Source organism: Ranitomeya variabilis, chromosome 8 (assembly GCF_051348905.1).
Source record: "Ranitomeya variabilis isolate aRanVar5 chromosome 8, aRanVar5.hap1, whole genome shotgun sequence".
In the NCBI taxonomy this organism is placed as follows: Eukaryota; Metazoa; Chordata; class Amphibia; order Anura; family Dendrobatidae; genus Ranitomeya; species Ranitomeya variabilis.
The window spans coordinates 12,798,553-12,825,172 of record NC_135239.1 but is presented as its reverse complement, the minus strand read 5'-3'; the positions used below and the strand labels follow the sequence as shown (position 1 = coordinate 12,825,172).

Below are 26,620 nucleotides of genomic sequence, written 5' to 3'. Positions count from 1 at the left end.
GGTTATTAGATCGCCCCTCAGTCGTCTTTTTTCTAGACTAAATAATCCTAATTTCGCTAATCTATCTGGGTATTGTAGTTCTCCCATCCCCTTTATTAACTTTGTTGCCCTCCTTTGTACTCTCTCTAGTTCCATTATATCCTTCCTGAGCACCGGTGCCCGAAACTGGACACAGTACAATTGTACCTACATTACAGGGAGGCAGTACTATATATCTACTTTACATCATGAATATGGAGGCAGTATTGTTTGTACCTCCAATATTTACAGACAGAATCAGGGAGACAGTACTATCTGAACCTTCATTATTTACAGGGAGACAGTACAAACTGTACCTAAATCATTTGCCGGGGGATACAAGGAGGTTGCACAGTCTGTACCTTCACCATTTACAAACAGAGACAAGGAGGCAGCACTATCTGTACCTACAGTACACAATTTACATAGTACTGCCTCTATCTACCTACAGTACAGAGAGGCAGTACTATCTACCTACAGTACAGAGAGGCAGTACTATCTACCTACAGTACAGAGAGGCAGTACTATCTACCTACAGTACAGGGAGGCAGTACTATCTACCTACAGTACAGGGAGGCAGTACTATCTACCTACAGTACAGAGAGGCAGTACTATCTACCTACAGTACAGAGAGGCAGTACTATCTACCTACAGTACAGGGAGGCAGTACTATCTACCTACAGTACAGAGAGGCAGTACTATCTGCCTACAGTACAGGGAGGCAGTACTATCTACCTCCTGTATATAATAGGGAGAGATGGGAGTTTGTACTGTCTTTACCAACGATACTTTCAGGCAAAGACAGGGAGGCAGTACCAACTGTACATAAATAATTCACAGGGAGGCAGTACTGTCTGTACCTCTATTATGTACAGACAGACATGGGCAGTTCTTTACGGTAGTACTTTCTGTACCAATGACATTTTCAGGCATGAACAGGGAAGCAGGACTATCTGTATCTACATCATTTACATGGAGAGACAGGTAGTTGGTACTATCTGTACCATAATTTACATGGAATGGTAGAGAGGCAGTACAATCTGTGTCTCCATCGTTTACACGGAGTTCTAAACATAATGATATAGCAGTGTTGTGCACGTTGCTATAGTGGAGTCCAGTGTGTCACTTTAGCACGATGCGCTTCAGCACTTGATTGATTACTAGGAGGACTGCAAGTAAATGTGCTGCTCTGATTACCAGGGCGAACAACAAAAACGGCCCAATGCCGACCCTGGGATCACTTTCATAGCAAATGTAACTGAAAACTTTAGTTTTGAGCATTATTGATTTTCATTTATTTTTGTTTTGCTGAGAACAAGGCGATACAAATAACTTGAGCGCTGCTGTTCTGGTAAATCTCTGCATTCCTCATATGAAGTAATTCTGGAGAATCTTTTCTTCGTTCTCCGCATTGTGCCGTCCCTCTGTGATTCCTCCTGTAAATACATGCTCTGCGTCCCTGGGTAAAGGCCTCCTCTATTTTGTGGTGTCAGACGCCACCGGTTGCTGCAGTAACGTGACGTATTCCTGGCAATGAGCCCCCAGTATAATGGGGACTATTGCTGTAAATTCTTCAGTTTACACTAATAATCATTTTGTTATAAAGCGAGTTATGTGAGTGGCTCTTTAGCAACTGTATAATGGCCCGAATCCTCAACTGAGGACATTAGCGGGGGCTCTCATCGCTGGTGGGAGGTGAAAACGGTGTCTGGGACAAGAAGCACCACAGTTCACAAGTGACTCTTCCTCGTCCCAGTTTATTTTTTGCTACAAGTTACGGATCTCGTTAGTTCAGTAAATTGTCAGTACGCTAATTAAATATGGACAAAGATAATTGTGATGGTCCCATACAGTCCTCTGTCGACGTTCGTACCCTGTTATGTGGTTATATGGGAGTCAACCACGGGTAAAGATGCAGAAAAGACCCAGGGATCGCCACGCTAGCGGACGCCAGTGTTTTCTAAATTTTTTATAACTAGGAAAAAAGTGGGAAAAATTCCAGGAATTGATACACAGAGCAGAGAGAGGGTCCATCGGCAGGTCCATATTCTGTAGGTGCCGGATGGGAACCCTACAAATCGCGTCCTACCTGCCGGCATCTCCGGCTCCTTTTTAGATCAGCCGGTCTGGTGCAACCGTAATGTTGCAACGTTATACTCACATGATGCCAGACCAGCTAATATGTAAAGGCATAGAAATTAGGATGTCTACGTATGGCCAGCCTCTACTCCATATGCACACCCCTTTAAGCCATGCCTCTTTTGATCATCAAAAGACTTTGAGAAGCATCAAAAGACATCGAAAAGCTGGAGCAAGTTCAGAGAAGAGCGACCAGGATGGTGAGCGGACTGCAAAGTATGTCCTACGAGGAACGGTTAGAGAATCTGGGAATGTTTAGGTGGCAAAAAAGAAGTCTGAGAGGAGACTTAATAGCCGTCTACAAATATCTGAAGGGCTGTCACAGTGTAGAGGGATCATCATTATTCTCATCTGCACATGGAAACACGAGAAGCAATGGGATAAAAACTGAAAGGGAGAAGATACAGATTAGATATTAGAAAAACTTTTTGACAGTGAGGGTGATCAATGAGTGGAACAGGTGACCATGACCGGTGGTGAGTTCTCCTTCAATGGAAGTCTTCACACAAAGGCTGGACAGACATCTGTCTGATGGTTTAGTAAGTCCTGCAGTGAGCAGGGGGTTGGATATGATGACCCCGGAGGTCCATTCCAACTCTAACATTCGAGGATTCTATGATCTCCCAGATCGATCCCACCATCATTCAGTAGATTTCTCATGCGTTTAGTAAAAGCTGTATCCGGAAATGTTTCTTCTTTCCTCATGTATCCATATGGTTTTCTTAAGGCGCTTCTTTTTTATCTTCGGAAACGACTTCTATTCTGTGGGTAACCAAATACAATTACAACAATAACGTCTTTATTACCGCGGCGTTCTTTACATATTTAATTATATTGCTCATTACGGTAAAAAAAAAACACTATCTCGATACAGAAATGTACAGATTTTTTTTAAATTATTTCTTACAATCAAAATGACATTTATTATCTAAATAAAATCCAAGTGTTTTACAGAAATCCAAGCGAGATAAGAGCGGAGCAGCGCGGAACCTGGAGGAGCGGCGCAGATTACAGCTGACGTGCTTTGTTACGAGACGATTCATATAACTAACCGTAATCTCTCCCAGCAAAGCAGACTGCAATTTATACGTATGAATAAAATATGCAATACGCCGCGCGCTTTTATATTGCTTTTCTGTTTTATGCCCGGATTATCCATAAATCTATTCAATAAAATTGAAGCAATATTAATGCCGCTCACTCTTGTTTTCTATCTATGGCTTTTTTGATTGAAAAAGAAAATATCCAGCGCGGGAAGCGAATCGTTATTTTGCATCTGTCTTTTTTCAGGACGGTGTGCGAAAAGAGAGATAAGAATGGAGGGAAAACTGGATAAAAGAGGACTTCTGCTTATAGGCTTTATATTGAAAATATTAGATAATTGCAATTGTAAGTCTGTGATATACAGCTTTTATTAAAAATATTCAATTTGTATATTTATTTGCAAAACAAAACAGCACCTCCTGTCTCCTGTAAGTGTGAACAGGTGCAAGCAGCTGTGTCTGCATAATATACAAACAAAAGAATGCAGCCGCCTCTGTAAGATGTGTAATCATTGAATATATGAGATTTGGATGCATTACCGCTTTATAGAATATACTTATACAATGAAGGAACTTAGCGCATAAATTGGCCAATTCATGAGAGCCCACCAGCCATGGCAAGGCGATCGCTCTCTGGAGGGACCATAAACTAATATTTACTACTTGTTTCTTATAAAATACGTTAACACCCTAAAGCTATGTCCACACTCAGCATTTTTGCTGCATTTTTTTCTGAAGCCAAAATTCACTCTTTTCCTTCTGTTAGGTCTTTCTTTCTTATTCTTTCTTTCTTATTCTTTTTTTCTTTCTTTCTTTCTTTCTTTCTTTCTTTCTTTCTTTCTTTCTTTCTTTCTTTCTTTCTTTCTTTCTTCCTTCCTTCCTTCCTTCCTTCCTTCCTTCCTTCCTTCCTTCCTTCCTTCCTTCCGTTCTTTCTTTCTTTAGTTCTTTCTTTGGTTCTTTTGTTCTTTCTTTGGTTGGTTCTTTCTTTCTTTCTTTGGTTCTTTCTTTTTCTTTCTTTCTTTGGTTCTTTCTTTGGTTGGTTCTTTCGTTCTTTCTTTCTTTAGTTCTTTCTTTCTTTACTTCTTTCTTTCCTTCTTTCGTTCTTTGGTTGGTTCTTTCTTTGGTTCTTTCTTTGGTTCTTTCCTTGGTTCTTTCTTTCTTTCTTTTTCTTTCTTTCTTTGGTTCTTTCTTTGGTTCTTTCTGTGGTTGGTTCTTTCTCGTTCTTTCTTTCTTTGGCTGGTTCCTTCTTTGGTTCTTTCCTTGGTTCTTTCTTTCTTTCTTTCTTTCTTTTTCTTTCTTTCTTTGGTTCTTTCGTTCTTTCTTTGGTTCTTTCTTTGGTTCTTTCTTTGGTTGGTTGGTTCTTTCTTTCATTCTTTCTTTCTTTGGCTGGTTCTTTCTTTGGTTCTTTCTTTCTTGTTCCCGTTGAATTGAATTCCGGTGATTTGGGTGTTTTTGTTTTTTGATCACAGTACAGCGCTTTGTGTAACAATCACACCCCCGTAATGTAAAGGAGACGGGCCTAGTCTATAAAGATTGTGAACTAGCAGTGGGTTGGTTACACATGTGAGCTCAGTGAAGGTTGGTTTGTAGCTCAGTGTCACTCAGGGAGATGTAAAGCCGTACATTTTTATAGTTGTTTAAGAGATATTTAGAGGTGGACCTTAATTCTAAATTTCTCCTAATTGCACTCCAATTTTGGATTTCTAATCAATGATTTAAAAAAAAAAGTATATATATATATATTTTTTGTGTTCCATGAGATAATCAGCGCTCAGCTACCTTCCCTCACGGAGGTTCACTTTGAAAGAAGTTTGTAACTTTTCTTTCTGAATGTCATATATGTCTGATGGGAATTCTTGCTTTCATCTCCAGCCTCTCCAGCTTGACTGCAACCATTGTGCAATCGTCTCCAATTCTGGCCAGATGACGGGTCAGAGGGCCGGACGTGATATTGACCAATCTACCTGTATATGGAGAATGAACAATGCTCCAACCAAAGGCTACACGGAAGACGTTGGCCAAAGGACCACAATCCGGGTGGTGTCCCACACCAGTGTCCCTCTGCTGCTCAAGGACCCCGATTACTTCTTCAAAGAAAGCAACGATACGGTCTACGTCATATGGGGGCCGTTCAGGAACATGCGACAAGACGGGAAGGGGATAGTGTACAACATGTTACGAAGAACAGTGGAAAATTACAATAACGCTAAGGTTTATGTCACTACAGAGATGCGTATGAACTACTGCGACATCGTCTTCAAGAAGGAGACCGGTAGAGATCGGTGAGATGCATGCTCTTCTTTGGGGTAGCTGCGGAGTATCATCTGTACAGTGGCATGTGATTTGCATTTGTACACATTTGCATATATGACTTAATAGCTGGAGCGGGGTCTTGGTATTATCGCGTACTAAGATTGTATAGAATAGGACAAGAGTAGAGATGAGCGAACCTTTCAAGGTTCGGTTTGGTACTGTTCAAACATACCCGAACCACCTTCAGGGCAGCCAAAACATCTAAAATTAGGGGCAGACACCAGGAAAAGTGGCATCAATTGACCCATCAGATGCGCTATAAATAAATAATTTTAAAAAAAATTGACATGGGTTCCCCTCTATTTTTGATAACCAGCCAGGTAAAACTGACAGCTGTGGGTTGCAACAATCAGCTGTCAACATTAGCAAGGCTAATTATCAAGAATAGAGGGGTCCCCACGCTGTTTTTTAATTAATTAAATAAATAATTTAAAAACAAAAATGGTGTGGAGTCCCCCTCCATTTTTGACAATCAACCAAGCTAAAGCTGACAGCTGGGGGCTGGTATTTTCAGGTTGGCAAGGGGTCATGGATATTTCCCCCCCCCCCCTCCAATAGCAGCCTGCAGCTGCTCAGAAAAGGCGCATCTATTAGAATGCCTTTTACTTTGTAAGAAAAAATTGTTTGTGTCCCCTTTATTTGAGACTCACAATATTTTGATTTTCTGTTGATGGTACGGTGCGGATTTGCTTTTTGCATGAATTATATTTTGCATTTAAGGGGCTAAACAGCAGTGATCGGAGCTATCTGTATGACACGGCTGGCACCTGCCCCATATGGAGCAGGCTCATGAGCTGAGCCTCCATTATCGATATTTACAGTACATTGTGGAAAGGGAAGGGGTTAAAGGGAATTTTGAGTGTGCAGTCCTGTCTGGGGACAGCATGTTATAGAAGAGCTGTAGTTTGTTCTGTGGGAAAAGAGTCAACATAACTTGTATTATTTATATTAAGAGTCCAGTGGGCGGTTCTAATCAGTGATTGACAGGTCTTTTTTGACCTTCAGAACTTTTTTGCTAAAGCCGCCACTTTAGTGGAAGGTTTTTCTCCATAAACCCAACGTAGCATCATGGTCGCCCTCCACCACGGGCCTCATCATCATTTTTATGTATTTCCCTACTCCGCCCATGTGACTTTTATGGCTTCCAGCTCCTTGTTCTCCACTTTTCCACCCTTTCTGCTGTCTCTACAGTTGAACACACTTTGCATTCTCTCTGTGCCATCTTACATTACGTGAGTCGAGTCTTTCTCGCTTTTGCTTCTCCAGCCACGTCGTAATAACATCAGTAGCATCGGTACATTGCTCCCTGATTACACATGAGCCCCCACAGGCGCCGGCGGGAGGAACCAGCCTGCATTATTTATTCTCTGATATCCGGTGAAGTGCCGCTCCTACTTGGGCCTTCGGGCACAATTACGGAAAACTATTGAACATATCTCACATTATGAAACTATGAGAAAAACTTTGGAAAAAAAAAGATGGTGCGAAACGGCCGATATTACGGCGTCAGGCGCGCGGTCTTATCTGCAGCCTCTGTGGTCCGGGAAACATTTTTTATGATAATTAGTCTCAGTTCCCTCATAAACCATAACTCAGCGCTCACTGATAAAAGTCCCGGAGTTATTGAAATGTAATTTGTTTGGTTTAAATTGAAGCTTCGAGTCTCATTTTCAGAGTATTAGATTACCGGGGAAATACAGTGTGTCAGGGAAAGTAATGGATCCCGCTCCCCGGCTGAACAATGTGGGAAGGAATGACTGTGTCAGAGTTCTACAAGGAGATAAGAGCGCTATGGCGGCGGAGGCGCCTGTCGCTGGGGACGTTACATATATAATGTCATACTATTGCACTAAGCCTTCACAAACACAGCTACACACCAGAGATACATAGGGCGTTGCAAAAAAAGGCTCAATGTGGCTACAATGGACCATTGGCAACAAAGTAAAAGAAAGTGACTGTAAAAAATCCTGCGCCATTATGTATCTATATAGAAGTCAGAACTTTTCTGATACAGAGCTCTAGATCCCCTGCATAATCATAGCGCCAAATAATAAAATGTGTCCTGCCACCACTAGGGGGAGCTCAGGAGCTTACCGCATACAGAGACTACAGTCCACAGTGAATGAAGCCGCAGGAGAACCTGTGTGACGATGCTCTACTCTAGGTCCATAAGACTGATGGAGGCAGCAAGGTACAACGCTCGGCCCCAATAGACATTGATGGGACCACTGTTCTAGTGATTCTTAGAGCACTCACTGACTGATGAGACCCCCTTTCTATAAACCAGTGGAGCTCTCAGACATTACTTGTGATCAGCATTCTAATGATCTATGAAGCTTCTACAGGAAATAACCGATATCCGTGATCTAACGATTGGTGGGATTTCCATAGTATTGACTGGGACCCCTTGATTTAGTGGTTGGTGGAGCTCTCACAAATATTGACTGGGACCCCCATTTTAATAATTGGTAAATCTCCCATAAACATTGACTTAGACCCTCATTCTTAGGATTGGTGGAGATACTATAGACAGTGACTGGGACCCCCATTCAAGTGATTGATGCAGCTGCCATAAACTTTGACCGATATCCCTGTTCTAGTTATTGGTTGAGCTTCCTCAGACATTGACTGGGAACCCTGTTCTGAAGATTGGTGGAGCCACCACAGACATTGACCGGGACCCATTATAGTAATTGGTGGAGCTTCCATAGGCATTGTCTGGTCCTCCTGTTTTATTAACTGGTGAACCTTCCATAGGCATTAACTGGGACCTTTCTTCTACTGAGTGGTGGCGCTATCACAGACATTGACTGGGTCCCAGGTTCTAATGATTGGTGTAGCTCTCACAGACATTGACTGGGACCCTGTTTGGGTAATTGTTGAACCTTCCATGGACATTGACAGGGACCTCGTTTTAGTGATTGGTGGAGCTTCCATAGACATTGACTTGGACCCCTGTTTTAATGATTGGTGGATCTTCCATGGACATTGACTTGGACCCCCATTGTAATGATTGATGTAGCTCTCACAAACATTGACTAGGTCTCACGTTCTAATGATTGGTGGAGCTTCCATAGGCATTAACTTGGACCTTTCTTCTAGTGAGTGGTGGTGCTATCACAGACATTGACTGGGTCTCACGTTCTAATGATTGGTGTAGCTCTCACAAACATTAACTGGCACCCCGTTTTAGTAATTGGTGAATCTTCCATGGGCATTGACTTGGACCCCCGTTCTAATGATTGGTGGAGCTTCCATGGATATTGACTTGGACCCCCGTTCTAATGATTGGTGGAGCTTCCATGGACATTGACTTGGACCCCCGTTTTAATGATTGGTGGAGCTTCCATGGGCATTGACTTGGACCCCCGTTTTAATGATTGGTGGAGCTTCCATGGACATTGACTTGGACCCCCGTTCTAATGATTGGTGGAGCTTCCATGGACATTGACCTGGACCCCCGTTTTAATGATTGGTGGAGCTTCCATGGACATTGACTTGGACCCCCGTTCTAATGATTGGTGGAGCTTCCACATACATTGACTGGACCCCCTTTTTAGTGATTTGTGCAGCTTCTGTAGAAATGACTGGGATCCCGATCTAACGATCCTTTGAGCTTCCACAGACATTGATCGGCCCCCCCATCTAGAAATCGGTACAGAGGCTCTTTGGATAGATGACGAATGTCAATTTTAAAAACCCCTTTAGCACATATACCGTCGTTGAGTGCAATTTAGATGTTCCGTTTTACATATCTTTTTCAGAATCTTTATGGAATTTTATGTTCCTAAAGAAATTCTAATATCGGAAAATAAAAAGTAAAGTCATTGGAGACATGCAGTCTTTTTCGCAGACAGTACCTGTATTCTTGGTAAGTCTTTTTACAGCTCGGGATTCTTGATAAGTTCAGAAAGGACGTGATTAAGCAAGGATCTTTGCAATCATCAGGATGAATTCTGCTGACCTTACTGATGACAAATCAATGCATTCAAGTGAAAACCATCAGTAAGTAGTAATATACCTGCTGATGGTTTTCGGTTAAAAACATGAATTTTCTTGGTTATTAATCCTCAGTCCATTAGAAATAAACAAACTAATAAAAGAAAACAACAAAGGCTGTAACTTATATTGGTACGTCATGCTCCATACGTTCAACCCAAATGTTGGATTTTACTGCCTAAACCCTATAGTCAACAGATAAAACCATGTTGACTATTATTATTATATTGCCTTTCCTTCTTTACTTCCCGCCATATTTCATAAGACTCGACGTACAGTTATATTGGTGCCCATAACTAACTTCGCCAGGAAATGCTCCACGTCGTCTGCCCATAAACAACATAAATAATTAAACTAAAACAATTATTTTTCCCACCATAAATCTGCCCCTTATTTTTTTTTGCCGGTCGTTACGGTATAATTTCACTAATCATCTTGATACACGGCATACCTGGTGATTTATGCGGCGTTACATAATCATCCAGACAACAACGAGCCGACCGGTCTGGCGGATCCGTCTCGCGCAGAACCCGGTGATTTCGGATACAAATTAAGATTGTGTACTGAAATGTATTAAATGTTATTAGACGTGTAGATCAAGTTTATAGTCTGCAAAATGGAGCCTTTGGGAGGAAATTGCTCGCTGGCAGCGTTTACGAGACTTGGTTGCGTATCAGCCTCTTCTCTTTTGTATGCGGTGCCCTGGATTAATGGTTATAGGCGTGAAGTCATTCAGGCTTTTTTATTTCCACACCGCCCACCTCACACCGGCGTGAGACCACCGAGGGGATGGAGAACATCTTATATCGTTTTGTTTTTCTGGATGTTTTTGGATAAGTTTCAGGTCTTTCTCCAATTACATTTTTTAATTTTGCAGATTGATGCGCTCTCCGCCACCGATGGCTCCGGGAAGTAAACAAGGACAAGGAGATGTGCTTTGTTTTTTCGTGTCTACTGTGATGAATTAAGGAATGTCCAATAATAAATATTAGACTGCACCAATATCCAATGCTAATTGTGGGCATTGCCCATGAGGAGGGATGGGGTGACAACCAATCGAGCCTCTATTTTTGGTTCCCCAGTTGGATTGTTGACCCATTATAAAAATTGGAGTGCAGTGCTGTGGTCGATGCAGCCCATCCATGGGTTCATGGTCCGACAATGGCCACCATGTAGTAGATGTTGGCCGATACTTCCACTACAATAATTGATACTTACTAAAATATTTTGCAAGTTTAGCAGTTGCTGCATTCCGGAATCTGCAAAAACTGTAGCCGCAGTATACTCGTAGCTTTAACCCAACGTTCTAAGAGGTAGATGCAACTAGCTGTGTTGTCGGTGGGATGCCAGTGCTCGGGGCAAGGCCCGTCTCTTACCCCCCTAACCTGTGACCCATTAGCACTCTGTGAATCCCTACCACCAGTCCGTTACTGCTCAGCATTATCCTCCAAGAACAGATATTGTAATTTTAAGAAAATACTGATTTAGTTATAATTTGCTTTTTGCTGAAATGAAAAAAAACATTTTCAAAACAAAAAGGTACTATATTATGATATACTGCTTACATTGTATCTACAATTTTTTCTATAACTATTTTAATTCACCCTAATTTTAAACCTTGCCTTAATTAGGACCCTAAATATAAAAATAAATCTTTTTTTATGCCTTTGTAGTACATTCCCACTGACTGAGTGCTCCTCCCATCAACACAGGGTGGTTTAATTACTGCCCTTTAAATTGTAAGCTTTCTGCCCAGAGAGGCACATTAGATTAGGATCCCAACAAAGAGGTACACCTTGTCGCTGGCTGTTGGGTTCTCATGAATTGACCAATTTGTGCGCTAAGAATCTTCATTTTATTGTATTTTCTATAGCAGTAATGCAGTTCCATATATTCATTGTCTGCATATTATAGCATTTCTAAGGTTACCTCAAGTTTTCTTAATTAGAGCCCTAAACCTAGCTCTAAATCGAACTCTAAACCCAGCATTAACGTGAACCCTGAACCCAGCCCTAAATTGAACCTTAAACATTGCATTAACCTGAATCCTAAACCTAGCATTAACCTGAACACTAAACTTAACCCTAACCTGAACACTAAACCTTGCCCTAACCTTAACCCTAACCTGAACACTAACCCTAACCTAAACCTAGCCCTAACCTGAACTTAAAACCTAGCGCTAACCCGAACCCTAAACCTTGCGGTAACCCGAACCCAGAGCTCATCAGCCGGTGACCACGCATCGCAAATGCTGCGCTCTGCACAGGCGTCATTGGGCAGGCATTCACGGTGATACTCTCAGAAGAAGCCAAGCTTGCCTTTGCTACTCATTTAACAGTGGGGCTTTAATTATATTTACAGGAATTTTTTTAGGAGGAAACCCTAATAGGGAGGTTGAAGTGAGACAAACCCTTTAAAGGGGTATTGGTATCGTAGAAAGTATGACATATTGGTATGACATGCTATCTTTTTATGATTGGTGGGGTCTGAATTCTGGGACCTCTGAAGGAAGGGGATGCAGCTATATGCCATTGTTTTTCTGGTGCACGGCAGCGCCCGGCCGCCTACTATGCAGGGAACCTCCACGGTACTTCATTCAAGTCAATGGTGCCAACTCCATTCTCCTTAAAAGCTGTGGGGCCAAGAGCGCAATTTTGCAAGATTCAGAATCTAAACCAGAACTGCGTCTCCTTCATCTCTAGGATCGGTGCGAGTCCCAGAGGTCGGACTCTAACAAGTATAGCGATAAACCATCACTCTACAAAATGCGAAAACGCCTTTTAAAATGCCCTTTAAATGCTAATCACCTCCTCCTATCAGCACAGATTATAAAGTGAAGTTATACAGAAGCCGTGAATACATATTACTTGGACATGATGTGACTTTGTTGCCGGTAAGGTTACGTTCATGACTTACCCCTCCCTATATGCTGCTTAAATATGTAGCAGGTGTAATATATAGCAGCGCCGGGTCTAATTACCGTAATTACGCGGCGTGCCGCCATCCAGGTGAGCGGCTTATCAAGGTCTCCTGTAATATGTAGCTCTGGGGAATGCTAATTAGCTTAGGTGACTGTGAACGCGCGCAGGACGCCGGGGTAGACGACAGTGACTGTCTTGGGACTCCGGCTCAGACAGAGAAAATGCATTATCTCCACGTAGCAATTTCCTGGGAGCATCGTCTGCATACATTGTAGTGGCAGTGAACATGTAACGAGAGACATGACGAGCTACAGAACTAAAGCAGAATTATTATTTTGATTAAACCCAGACTCTAAAAAAAAAAGAAAGCTAAAAAGTCAGGTCCGGATGTCAATAAATCCTGCAATATCCATCCTCAGGGATCAATCAGATGTCCGATTTCCATGCGAGTGTTCTATCCATGATTTCCACGCACACATTAGAGTCTATGGTGCCGTTCACATGTACCTGTTTTTTTCTGGATCGGGTGTCTGCAGAAAAATAGCCAGAGACCTTTTCCTATTTTGATCATAGTCATGGATCAAAGTCAACAGTGAATGGACCTAAAAAAAAGAATGGGTAGCGCTCAGATGACATCCATGTTTCACCCAAGTGATTTTTTTTTTTTTTACTATTTAATAGGTAGAAGTTTGGAAATTTGGGGGTTTCTTTTTTACATATGAAAAACACGGATGCCGCAGTGATGGTAAAAATGGAAACGAGGACCAAAAATGAATGAAAATTGGACAAAAAAGAGTTGGTCAGCCTAAGCTCACAGTAGAATCTAAGCACTTTGCCTGGTAGGGGATATCACCCCTTTAAATATCTCACCTTTAATGTTCTGATCGCTGTCTCTGTTCTGAAGGTACTCAAGATTAATCAGATGTGCTGAATATGAGCTTGGTGCACCCTGGGTGTGACCAAGACGCTCAGTGCACCATTCTGCTCGCTGGTTTCACCTGTCTGCACCTTCCTCACTGGTGTTTGACTGGCGTGCCTAGAGTAAGCACCAAGGTTCACCGTGTAGCCTAATTAGAATATTTGATTAAAGTTCTAATTTTTGAAGAACAGAGACAGTGATTATTACACTACAGGGGCAATTTTTAGACGTGGTGAACTGGAAGTTGTAAAGGGCTTCTACCTACTCGGATCAATGATCGCTCAAGATGCAGCGACGACACCGGAAGTCAATAGGAGAATCGCTATGGGCAAATCAGCAATGAAGTCACTGGACGAGGTCTTCAAATCAAGGAACATTTCACTGGTGATGAAGACTCGGCTCGTACTTAGTCTGGTCTTTTCTGTTGTAACATATGAATGTTACCGGAACGATACAGGAACGAGACAAGAAGTATCGACGCCTTCGAAATGTGGTGCTGGAGAAGGATGTTATCAATACCAAGGATGGCAAGAAGATCCAATCAAGCCAGACAAAGCAAGGCTCACCAAACATGTGGACACATCATTCGAAGAGAACAATCACTGGAGAAGGACATCATGGTCGGAAGAATAGAAGGAACTAGGAGAAGAGGAAGACCAGCACCCGATGGCTGGATACGATCAAGATAATGGTGGAGAACACCCTGGTGGACCTATCTAGGCTGCACAAGACCCATCTTCCTACAAAGCGTTCATCCATCAAGTTGCCATAGACCGAGCTGAAGGCTGTTAAATAAAATTAAATTAATAGTTTTATTGTAATATGTATGGTGACGTCATCGGATTGTAGCTTGTATTTCTTGGTCTATGGACAGCTCAGGGTCCAGGCTGTGAAAGTATCCGCTCTCTCTTCCCCTCTCGCAGCAGGAAACCTCAGCACAATACCACCTAATCTTGTGATAAGCCCTGTGGATCCTAGTCTGGCATTGAATTTATATATTTATGGTTATTATAGATAACTTGGCGCCCTCCAATTTACTCGACTGTAGAACAAACTCATTGGAAGACAAAAGAAAGCCCACAATATCCATAAACGTAGCCCCCACGAGGCCTGGCGGCGGGGGTCGGTCTTCTCGGTTGTGTCTGATTTTGCTATTCTTCTTGGTGCAGCTTGTCTTTCAATCACCCTAATTACTTCCTTCCACGGAGTCACTCAGTAGTCAGACTATTGCTGGGAGCTGCCAGTTCAGCGTGAAGCCATCGCGTCGCAGTCTGCTCGAGAAAGAGGGAACACTTCAAGGGGAATTAGGAGGCGAATCTCAACCAGGCGGACAATCGGAAAGAACGCCGGGAGACGCAATGAGCAAAACGTCTCCGCTTGTCCTCTTATGACTGATAAGCAGGGTACAGGAAATGTAAAGCGCTGCTCCGCCGAGTGACCAATTCTATGGAGGAATGGTTTTTTTCCCCTCCTATGATGATTTATGATCACAGACACATAAACGTTGGGATGGACTTGGTCATAAACCAGCACGGAAGGAAGAGTTGGAAACTCAGGTCAGACTGAGCTCACTAATGGATTCTCAGTTAACTCATTCTGCAGCCAGGGAGCCTATGAAGGCAAAATAGTGATTTTTTTAATAAAAAAAACAATTGCAAAAATTATGTTTAGCCCAAAATATATGCATTTAAGTAAAATAAGATTACCATTAAGGAATATAAAACTGAGGTGTGTCAACTGTTAGTTGTAATTTCTTTGTCATAATCTTTTAGAAAACTTTTAGAGAATAGGGGTTCTCTAAATATAGAGGGTAATTTCTTTCTCGTCTCTTTGATTGTTGGTCATCATGAACTCCACTAAGGGTTTGATCGTCAAAGTGTGATATCATCATATTGGGGGGAGGCTCCTGCTGCAGGAAACTGCCTTACAATCAAGTCTGACATGGGAATTTCTACCAGAGGAAAGTCAATACCCGGCTGGTCTGCTGGGACTTGTAGTAAAGTTCTTTATGTGCTTTTGTTTGCATTTTATAGAATGCCAGAATAAGGTCAGAGCAGATTGGACCTCGGGCAGTTATTCAGATTTTTTTTTTCTGTATATTTTCGATATTTCCACCCAGGAGTCAGTTTTTAACTGGTGACATACAGAAAGCTGACAGTTACAAGTCCCTGTGAGGTTGGATGGTGGGAGTATTGGAGGCAGCAGTCCGGACTCTGGGGACTCGTCCGCCACATATCACCGGCCGGTTCGTGTATATTCTGCATTTTCCTCCATTAGTCACCAAACCGCTGCCGCTTATCAATCCCATTTCATGGCTATCTATTACGGAGCACCTAGCGTGGGAACAGACAGTATTTTGGATGCTACTTGAAAGTCTTAACATTTCCCCGGGGAATCATAGACTACGTGAGCCACAAACAGATGCCAGCTGCCGGCAGGCCTTAGCCTTCATGGTATGAGACTTTCCCTCCTGCTCAGTGCGGAGACTCGCTGCATTATTAATGTGAGCAAGTGACTTCAAGACCGAGATTAAGTGTATTTTGGGGTATTTTGCTTGAAGGGGGATTGCGGCAGAATATGGCTGTTTTATAGGATTAGAAAAACGATGTGCTTTTTGGGGAAACAGTGCCACTCTTGTCCATGGTTGTGTCTGGTACTGCAAGAGAATTGTAGATAGTTCTCCATATGTGAGGCTCATCCATAGAGAGTTACATACATCAAGATCTAAGGGTTGAATATAAATTATGTCCAATGTCACTCGGCATCAGTTTATTTAGAGGGTTCGGTATTGAGGTCAGTACCTTTTTTAGTTAGGGTTTCTGGAGTGCGCTCTATATTTGTTTTATAGGATCATATGTACTTTTTGGTATTAACAAGCCTTATGTACTTGGGGGCATATCCTATATAGTTTTGTTGGGCATCATGCCAAAACTTTTTGCGCAGCGCTTGCCACTTTCCGTACCGCCCTGTGGACTCTTCTCAAGGATGGCAAGAATGAGCGAACTTCCCTGCCGCCATCCTGAACGCCTCTTGTGATTACTTAGCACCCGTGCAGTCGTGTGAAGAGAAGCCTTCGTGAGAAGAGGAGCCGTCGTGTGAAGAGGAGCCGTCGTGTGTAGAGGAGCCGTCATGTGAAGAGGAGCCGTCATGTGAAGAGGAGCCGTCGTGAGAAGAGGAGCCGTCGTGAGATGAGGAGCCGTCGTGTGAAGAGGAGCCGTCGTGTGTAGAGGAGCCGTCGTGTGAAGAGGAGCCGTCGTGTGAAGAGGAGCCGTCGTGAGAAGAGGAGCCGTCGTGAGATGAGGAGCCGTCGTGAGAAGAGGAGCCGTCGTGTGAAGAGGAGCCATCGTAAGAAGAGGAACCGTCGTGAGAAGAGGAGCCGTCGTGAGAAGAGGAGCCGTCGTGTGAAGAGGAGCCGTCGTGTGAAGAGGAGCCGTCGTGAGAAGAGGAACCGTCGTGAGAAGAGGAGCCGTCGTGTGAAGAGGAGCCGTCGTGTGAAGAAGAGCCGTCGTGTGAAGAGGAGCCGTCGTGAGAAGAGGAGCCGTCGTGTGAAGAGGAGCCGTCGTGTGAAGAGGAGCCGTCGTGAGAAGAGGAGCCGTCGTGTGAAGAGGAGTCGTCATGAGAAGTCCTGGTGCGGCTGCCCTGGAGTACCAACATGGACACCAGGCCCAAACTTCTGCAAATCTTTTTGATCAGCTCTAATAGGATCTTTATCGGCCGTTCCTTGGCTTCCCCAGTACAGATGTTGGTTATGACCCATCTTACCACTTTGATCATGGTCATAAATATATTCTCCTTTTATATAAACGATCTTTTAGTCTAGTCCTGTCGATATTTCTAGACTGTACAGTACGCGGAGAGTTACAGGCCGGTGCGGGATAATCCCTGAAGAGGTTATCAGGCCTGAGGAGTCAGCCTGCTTGATGATGATCGTGTCAATAATAGCCCATAATCCAGAATTACTGCTCCTTTCTCAGACACCTGAGTGCGCCGCCGTGCACCTCTCGAGGAAATGACTCAGTGAATGCGATCCGGCCGCGGAGCGGTAATGGCGGCTAATTACAGACCAGGAGCCTCTCTGTAAATGTCTGGCATTATGCAGCAAGATAGAAGCGGAGATTTCATGTGTTACATTATATCCCATCTTCAATCATTAGGCGACCTAATTACAACGTGCTCCGGACACCCAGACGGTAATTAGAGCCTCCAGCTGATTGGCCGAGAAGGATTACGTGGTCGCATCCGCTGTACCCCCGTGTCTGACTGTCCAACAAGGATGCTAATTGCCTTGGAGCGCTGTCTATTCTGCACCACGTAGCGGGGGCGTCCATAACACTTCAAGGCATCGAATACAATGCTTCATGTTTACAGGCCAAAATGCTCCTCCAGTAATTAATTATAGGGAACCCACGACACCGTGCACGCAGCCACATCGGTGCAGCATCTTATTGGGCAGGAGGAGCCGAGCAGATTGATATATGGTTTGTAGGCAAATATTTAGTATAACTCCATATTACAATCATTTTATTCCGAGTTTGGAGTCCAGTGGGAGGTGCTACTTAATGATTGACAGCTCTCTCTGAATAAGGAAAACGTCCAAACATCGATTAGAACCGCCCACTGGACTCCTGACAATAGATTAACAGATCAAGTACCCTTCACAGAAGTGGCAGATATCTCCTGCAGTACAAGACCCATGAGAGAGATCCAGACGATCCTTGGGATCCACCTACAATCTTGTGTCTGCAATGTTCACAGTTCAGGGTAATGATTGGTGGTAATGGAGCGTAGACCCCCGCCAGTCACACCTTGATCCTATCATGGGACAGGTCCTGGAGAGCCCCTTAATATCGGGTTGGTAAGGATCCATTCATTATGCGATCGGTCTCCCTGGATCATATTTTGCTGTATTTTTAGTCGATTATTTTGGAGCTCTATAGACTAATATAGACAACTCAATGCGCCCAATGTATATGAGTCACCCCCCATGGGTACCAGCCACCCTCAATGTGCGCATGCCTCACCTAAAATATGCCAGCCTTGTCCAATGTGATACAGCCACCTACAACGGGTTAAAGCAGCACCCAATGTCTACCAGCCATGTCCAGTTTGTGCCAATCACCATGAATGTGTATCTGCTATGTCAATTGTGTGCCGGCCACCCCAATAATGCGCCAAACATGTGCAAAGTGCTACGACCACCATAAAAGTGTGCCAGCCAACCCAAGAGATGCGAAACATAATGTGTGCCAACCATGTCTAATGTGTAACCCCCAACATGTGCCAAGCACCTCAATGTGCACACACCTCCCTTAAAGTGTGCCAGCCATAACCAATGGTGCCAGTTGTGTCCAGTGTGTGCCTGCCCCCCAAAGTGTGCAAACTAATGTGTGCAGACCTCCAAGTGTGCCAAATATGTCCAATGTGTCCTAGCCTCTTTCAAAGCGGTCAGCCATGGGCAGTATAGTACAGCCAGCCCCAATGTGAGCCTGCTTTGTCCAATCTGGGCCAGTCACCCCCAAAAATGTGCCACACAGATGCAATGTGTTACAGCTACCTCCAATGTTTGCCACCAAAACCCAATGTGTGCCAGCCATTCATATGCCTGCGAAACCCAATGTGTGCTAGCCACTCACATGCCTGGGAAACCCAATGTGTGCCAGCCATTCACATGCCTGCAAAACTGAATGTGTGCCAGCCACTCACGTGCCAGCAAAACCCAATGTGTGCCAGCCACTTACATGCCTGTGAAACCCAATGTGTGTCAGCCACTCATGTGCCTGAAAAACTCAATGTGCCAGCCACTCACATGCCACCAAAACCCAATGTGTGCCAGCCACTCCGTGCCAGCGAAACCCAATGTGTGCCAGCCACTGACGTGCCTGCGAAACCCAATGTGTGCCAGCCACTTACATGCCTGCGAAACCCAATGTGTGCCAGCCACTTACATGCCTGCGAAACCCAATGTGTGTCAGCCACTCACATGCCTGAAAAACCCAATGTGTCAGCCACTCACGTGCCTGAAAAACCCAATGTGTGTCAGCCACTCACATGCCACCAAAACCCAATGTGTGCCAGCCACTCCGTGCCAGCGAAACTCAATGTGTGCCAGCCACTCACGTGCCTGAAAAACCCAATGTGTCAGCCACTCACGTGCCTGCGAAACCCAATGTGTCAGCCACTCACATGCCACCAAAACCCAATGTGTGCCAGCCACTCACATGCCTGCGAAACCCAATGTGTGCCAGCCACTCATGCGCCACCAAAACCCAATGTGTGCCAGCCATTCACGTGTCAGCGAAACCCAATGTGTGCCAGCCACTCACGTACCTGAAAAACCCAATGTGTCAGCCACTCACGTGCCTTCAAAACCCAATGTGTGCCAGCCATTCACATGCCTTCAAAACCCAATGTGTGCCAGCCACTCTGTGCCAGCGAAACCCAATGTGTGCCAGCCACTTTTTGTGCCTGCGAAACCCTATGTGTGCCAGCCATTCACATGCCACCAAAACCCAATGTGTGCCAGCCACTTTTGTGCCTGCGAAACCCTATGTGTGCCAACCACTCACATGCCACCAAAACCCAATCTGTGCCAGCCATTCACGTGCCTGCGAAACCCAATGTGTGCAGGACACTCCTATTGTGTTCATACTTCCCCGAAAGAGTGACAACCATGTCCAGTATTTCTTTTGAAAAAGAAAAGGAAAATCCAGTCCTATTGAGCCGGACTCCAATTTTTTCTATTTTCCTTGATTTGAGGGCCACCCAAAAAATGTGGCAGCGATGTCCAATGTGTCCCAGCCACCCCCAACATGCGCCGGACACCTCAATGTGCACAGGGCTTTTGAACTGTGTGTCAGCCACCACCAACGTGTGCCAGTTATGCCCCGTGGGTGCTGGCCATCCCCGACTTCCTTCAGTCATGAAGGGGCAGCCGTGGGTAAGATGCCCAATACTCAGACCCTTTGTGCAGTAAGGTGAGGCATCTCCCCCACTTCCCCGTCAGATGGCGCTGCGTTGGGTGGTGCCCATGACTAGTGACCCATCTTGTGCTGTTATGCGCCATATATTTTCTAATCCGCCCTATTTTAGTGACTCGGTGCTCACTGATAGTGGATTAAATGTTTCATAATGTTTTCATCATTAATTCGTCAGGGACAAAAAACAGTCTCTGGAGCCTGACAGATTTTTTTAATACCTTCAGCAGTTAAATTGTTTTGTTCTTCACTTCCATATGATAACTCTTTGCTAAAGCATCGGCGCCAGATGGTGCCGCATATTATGTCGGGAGGAATTTTATCATTCCAGGCAGAATTGTGGATCATTCGTTAGACTTCGTTCTCACTCCAGTTTCGGAGCCTTTAATGTTCCCCCATTAAACATTCATTCCGGTCGTTTCTTATAGGAACATTTTCTGCATTACTGCTCCGCACTTCACCCATAATGATACATAGACCGGCTCCTTGTAGGATTTTTATGGCAAATGTCCTCGAATGATCGAGAAAACAAAATCCATCATTGCTTTTCGAGAGACGTTTTACCCTGGAGCCACATTTAGGAATTTCCTTAAAGGGGACCTTTCATGTTCAACATGGCGTCCGCCCCATGGGCAGCAGGAGGAGCTGAGCAAATTGTTTCATAGTTATTACATAGTTACATAGGATGGAAAAAGACCCCGGTCCATCAAGTTCAATGTTTCTCCACCAATTGTACATTTCATCAGTAATTTATCTATTACCCCCAATGTTCTGTGTACTGTGGAAATCGTCCGGCCCTTGTATAAAAGCTGTTATAGTGTCGGCCATTACTACCTCTTGTGGTCGGCATTCCACATTCTGACTGCTCTAACTGTAAAGAACCCTTTCCTATTTAGCTGCCGGAATCGCCTTTCTTTCACCCGTAATGAGTGTCCCCTGGTCCTTAGTATGGTCCTTGGAAGGAATAAGTCTTGTGCCATCCTCTGTACTGACCTCACATATATTATACATGTAAATTAGGCGTCTTTCTTCTAAGCTAAACAAGCCCAGCTTTTCCAACCTTTCATCATATGAGTGGCCTCTATCCCGTGTAACATAGAAGAGGTTTCCATCCATCATTTCTGAATATCCTTTTTTACATGTGGAGACCAAAACTGGATCCCATATTCTAGATGTGGCCTCACCAGTGGTAACAATACGTTGGGATAGTGGGATTTTATCTCTTTTTATACACCCTAAAATCTTGTTTGCTTTTTGCGGCTGCTGCCTGACATTGAGTGCTGCTACTCAGCCTATATGTACCCAGAATCCCCCGTCCTTCACCTGTTCTGTATCCCGGGTATTCTCCCATCTAATGTATATGCAGCAATAGGATTCCTCCGTCCTCAGTGATTACTCTACATTTATCTACATTACTATCATCTGATAAGTGTTTGCCCATCAGACATCTCATCCGGATCATTCTGTAATATTGTAATGTCGGGGTCAGATTTTAGTATCCTACATAGCTTGGTGTCGTCAGCAAAGAATCAGAATCAGACTGACACTTTACTCTCAGCCCATCCACAAGATCATTAATAATGAGGTTAAAAAGAATCGGTCCCAGTACAGATCCCTGTAGTCTCCACTGCTCCCAGTACAGATTTTTGTGGTGCCCACTGCTCCCAGCACTGATCCTTGTGGGCCCCCACTGCTCCCAGTACAGATCTTTGTGGTGCCCACTGCTCCCTAGTTATATCAGGTGGTGAACTTTGATTTTTACCTTGTTGAATGATCCCTAGAACAGACATTTGGTGAACACGGATGAAAAGTGCCTGTTTAATATTTCAGCCTTTTGTTTGTCCTCTATAATTTATCTTATTATCATCTTTTAAGGGGCCGATACCATCTGTTTTTTTTTTCTTTTTGGCATTGATGACTTTATAAAATTTTTGTTTTATTTTAATGTTGCTGGCGATTTGTTTCCCTATAGATAACTTTGTGGCTTGATTTCTTTTTTACATTTTCTATTGAGATATTTATACTCATGAAATGCTATTTCTTTATTCTTTGCCTTCAAGATTTTGAATGTCCTTTGTTTTATTAAACTTTGTACTCTCTTATTTATCCTTAATGGTTTATTTTTAATCCTGAAAGATAGCCACAACACTTTTGTGAATGGGTGCACAAATAGGATCCTGTGCAGTAGATAAATAGACATAAATTCGGCACTCCAAATTTGTCTTATTCTTAGGGTACCGTCTCACAGTGGCACTTTTGTCGCTACGACGGTACGATCCGTGACGTTCCAGCGATATCCATACGATATCGCTGTGTCTGACACGCAGCAGCGATCAGGGACCCCGCTGAGAATCGTACGTCGTAGCAGATCGTTTGGAACTTTATTTCGTCGCTGGATCTCCCGCTGACATCGCTGGATCGGTGTGTGTGACACCGATCCAGCGATGCGTTCGCTTGTAACCAGGGTAAACATCGGGTTACTAAGTGCAGGGCCGTGCTTAGTAACCCGATGTTTACCCTGGTTACCATCGTAAATGTAAAAAAAAAAAAACAGTACATACTCACATTCCGGTGTCCGTCAGGTCCCTCGCGGTCCGCTTCCCGCACTGACTGACTGCCGGCCGATGGTAACCAGGGTAAACCCGATGTTTACCCTGGTTACCCGGGGACTTCGGCATCGTTGGTCGCTGGAGAGCTGTCTGTGTGACAGCTCTCCAGCGACCACACAACGACTTACCAACGATCACGGCCAGGTCGTATCGCTGGTCGTGATCGTTAGTTTTCTACAGGATTCTAGTAGTATATCCTTAAACATGCCCCATTTATATTCGGTATCCCCAGTTACCATGACTTGGTCCCGGTCTACACGATTAAGATCTTCCCTTAATTTGTTGAAATCCAAAAAATGTGTTTATTCATTGGGTGGGGCTGTAAAACCCACAGCTTGGCACTACTGCCGTGTGTACTCATGGCTTTGATATGGGTGGGTTGTAGACCTCTCCCACCATCCTCACCCATGTTCCCACCTTTCGTCCTGTTGGCATCACCTGCGGCAAAAGTTTTCTTCTTTCTGCTTCAGTTAACTCCAGACCTCAACCTACATTGAAATGTAATGCTTCTGTTCTATCCAAGAGGTAAAACACCTCGAGTCTTCAAACTTCTCAACTTCAGGCTTCAACTTTCATGGTATCTCCACCAATAATGTTGCTGCTTATTCTTCTCCACCAAGTACAATGGTCTTTCCTAGTGTGATGGGTCTTGGGTCTTCTCATACTTTGTGCCGTAATATGGCCGTCTGTACATCTGATTAGTTCTAGTGGGACTTTACTGGTGAATGTTTCGGTTCTAGTCCACCACCGTGACAAAGGTACCATGTCCTCCTCCTTCATCGTCCACCTTACACATACAGTATATAGAGTTACAAGTTATAGTTGCCTCTATAATTCTGGATAAATGTATAGCTCTTAATTGAATCGGTTTTGTATCACTCCTACATAAAGGGAACTTAATTATTCTCAATAGAAACTTGTCCTCCGTTCTTGCTGACACAAGACCAATATTCACAAAGGCTTGGCAAGTACAATGCGATATACCTAAGGGGACATTAACGTTTTTATGCTTTTAAATACGACCACAGTCCTGTTATAAAATGTATCATAAGAGTCTAGATATATATCCTCTTAGTTAATTACATTATAGACAGTTTGTTAAATCGATAGTAATGTTGTTCTTCCAAAACTGTTGTACCCTTAAACTGTTGACTAAAGGTTTGACTGAAATCTGCAGTCATGTTTCTGGGCTCTTTTATGGGTTTGTAAGGTTGCAGCCAGACAAGTCCTGGATGGGGGGTATGTTTCATGAAGGTGGCTAGCCTCGATGATGTAAGAACCAGGGAAGCAGGTTCCAGCATAGATAGTGCTGAACGGTGTTTTTTTTAAAATGGGCCTAGATTTTTGGTCTGGGTTTTAGGAACAGCCAGAAGAGCTGGGCTGGACGGGCCGTTCCCATATCTCCAGTTTCTGGCCTTGGAATTGCCTATTTAAGGCAGTTCAGCTGCCTCATTCATGGTCAGTGTGTGGAACCGGAAAGTGCTTGTGTATGTTGCTCTGTCTCTGCCAGAGTCTGTGAGAGCAGAACTGGTATCTAAACGTGCGAGCCCGTACTATTATATGGACTGTTGTTTCTCTGTTTTGTTGGACTTTATGCTGAACGAAAAGCCATTTTGTTTTCCTTTATGTTAAAAGTTTGACGTATAATAAACTTTCCAATTTGCACCAAGAAGTTTCCTGCCTGTGTTGACCTGGCGGCAACCTAGGAGCGTACATGCCCCTTACAGGTTGTACTTTCAGTTAGTATTTAAGTAGCTCTAGGTGGTACCAGAGACATGGGTTTCTACCTTCTGGAAGAGAACGAACTTGTGTCTGTTTTCCAGGGAGCTCATTCGAGTACATCGGCTGGATTGCCACAAATTGAGCATATATTTAGTTCATTCAATAAATCCCTATTTATTCTGGGCCCAGGAGTCCAGTGGGTGGTCCTCAGTGACTGACTGACCTCTTTCTCTGTATGCATGCTCACCCACTGGACTCTTATGCCAAGCATGAGCATTGGCTCTTCCTACTCGTACTGATCCAGTGAAGGATATCAATTACCGAGAAGAATCTTCTGGACTCTGTAGTGGAAAAAGAGCAGGATTTAAAATATGACACGTTATACTGAAACTTTTCTAATAAAACTTTATATCCATCCTCTCCGCTCCTCCTGCTCTAGAACATTCTGGATGTAGATTGGGTCATATTCTCCCTCTGCGGAAACCGAGCGATATTTATTAGTCAGGCCAAGAGTCCACCACGACCAAAGCGGAGTTTTACTTTGGGTGAACGTTCCACTCAATGTCAGTATCCAAACTTATTGATTGTCATTTTTGACACTTTTTAGAACCTTCTCCTGAAGCCGGTAACATCTCATCAGTCTTCTCACCGTTTGGTAAGAGCATATAAATGATACTCAGTAAAATAAGCTGATACATTAGACTGCTCTCTGAATATTAATGTGCACAGCAAAGAATTAGCAGAGTGTCCGAATCTGCAGCGCTGACGCTCCGTGACAAGCGACAATTCTGTAAGACCTGACGGAGGAGACAGCTGAGATGTGACTGGTAATAATGAGGGCAATCTGCATTGTACAAGGGACTGTATGAGAAGCATGGAAGTCACGGAATATTAGAGACATGACCCTGAGTCTCCACTGGAAAAAGTTTAATTACAATTTATGATTTATTCTAATAAAAATTTTTTAGGTGTAATGAGTGTGTGTATCATGAGTGTGCATATATACTGTGTATGTGGTGAGTATGTACAGTGTGTATGTATGTAGTGTATATGTAGTGAGTGTGTACTATGAGATATATACAGTGGGGCAAAAAAGTATTTAGTCAGTCTGCAATAGTGCAAGTTCCACCACTTAAAAAGATGAGAGGCGTCTGTAATTTACATCATAGGTAGACCTCAACTATGGGAGACAAACTGAGAAAAAAAAATCCAGAAAATCACATTGTCTGTTTTTTTATCATTTTATTTGCATATTCTGGTGGAAAATAAGTATTTGGTCAGAAACAAACAATCAAGATTTCTGGCTCTCACAGACCTGTAACTTCTTCTTTAAGAGTCTCCTCTTTCCTCCACTCATTACCTGTAGTAATGGCACCTGTTTAAACTTGTTATCAGTATAAAAAGACACCTGTGCACACCCTCAAACAGTCTGACTCCAAACTCCACTATGGTGAAGACCAAAGAGCTGTCAAAGGACACCAGAAACATAATTGTAGCCCTGCACCAGGCTGGGAAGACTGAATCTGCAATAGCCAACCAGCTTGGAGTGAAGAAATCAACAGTGGGAGCAATAATTAGAAAATGGAAGCCATTCAAGACCACTGATAATCTCCCTCGATCTGGGGCTCCACGCAAAATCCCACCCCGTGGGGTCAGAATGATCACAAGAACGGTGAGCAAAAATCCCAGAACCACGCGGGGGGACCTAGTGAATGAACTGCAGAGAGCTGGGACCAATGTAACAAGGCCTACCATAAGTCACACATTACGCCACCATGGACTCAGATCCTGCAGTGCCAGACGTGTCCCACTGCTTAAGCCAGTACATGTCCGGGCCCGTCTGAAGTTTGCTAGAGAGCATTTGGATGATCCAGAGGAGTTTTGGGAGAATGTCCTATGGTCTGATGAAACCAAACTGGAACTGTTTGGTAGAAACACAACTTGTCGTGTTTGGAGGAAAAAG

General features: G+C 43.8%; 1 protein-coding gene across 5 annotated transcripts in view; it reads left to right on the top strand.

The window, feature by feature from the left end:
• Positions 1-26,620, top strand: part of ST6GALNAC3 (ST6 N-acetylgalactosaminide alpha-2,6-sialyltransferase 3) — a 207,845-nt gene that overhangs the window by 130,700 nt on the left and 50,525 nt on the right. For all 5 annotated transcript variants that reach the window (XM_077278091.1, XM_077278092.1, XM_077278089.1 and 2 more), the window contains one exon: positions 5,073-5,482. In XM_077278091.1, coding sequence (XP_077134206.1) covers positions 5,073-5,482 — 410 coding nt within the window. The remainder of the gene's footprint in view (positions 1-5,072; positions 5,483-26,620) is intronic.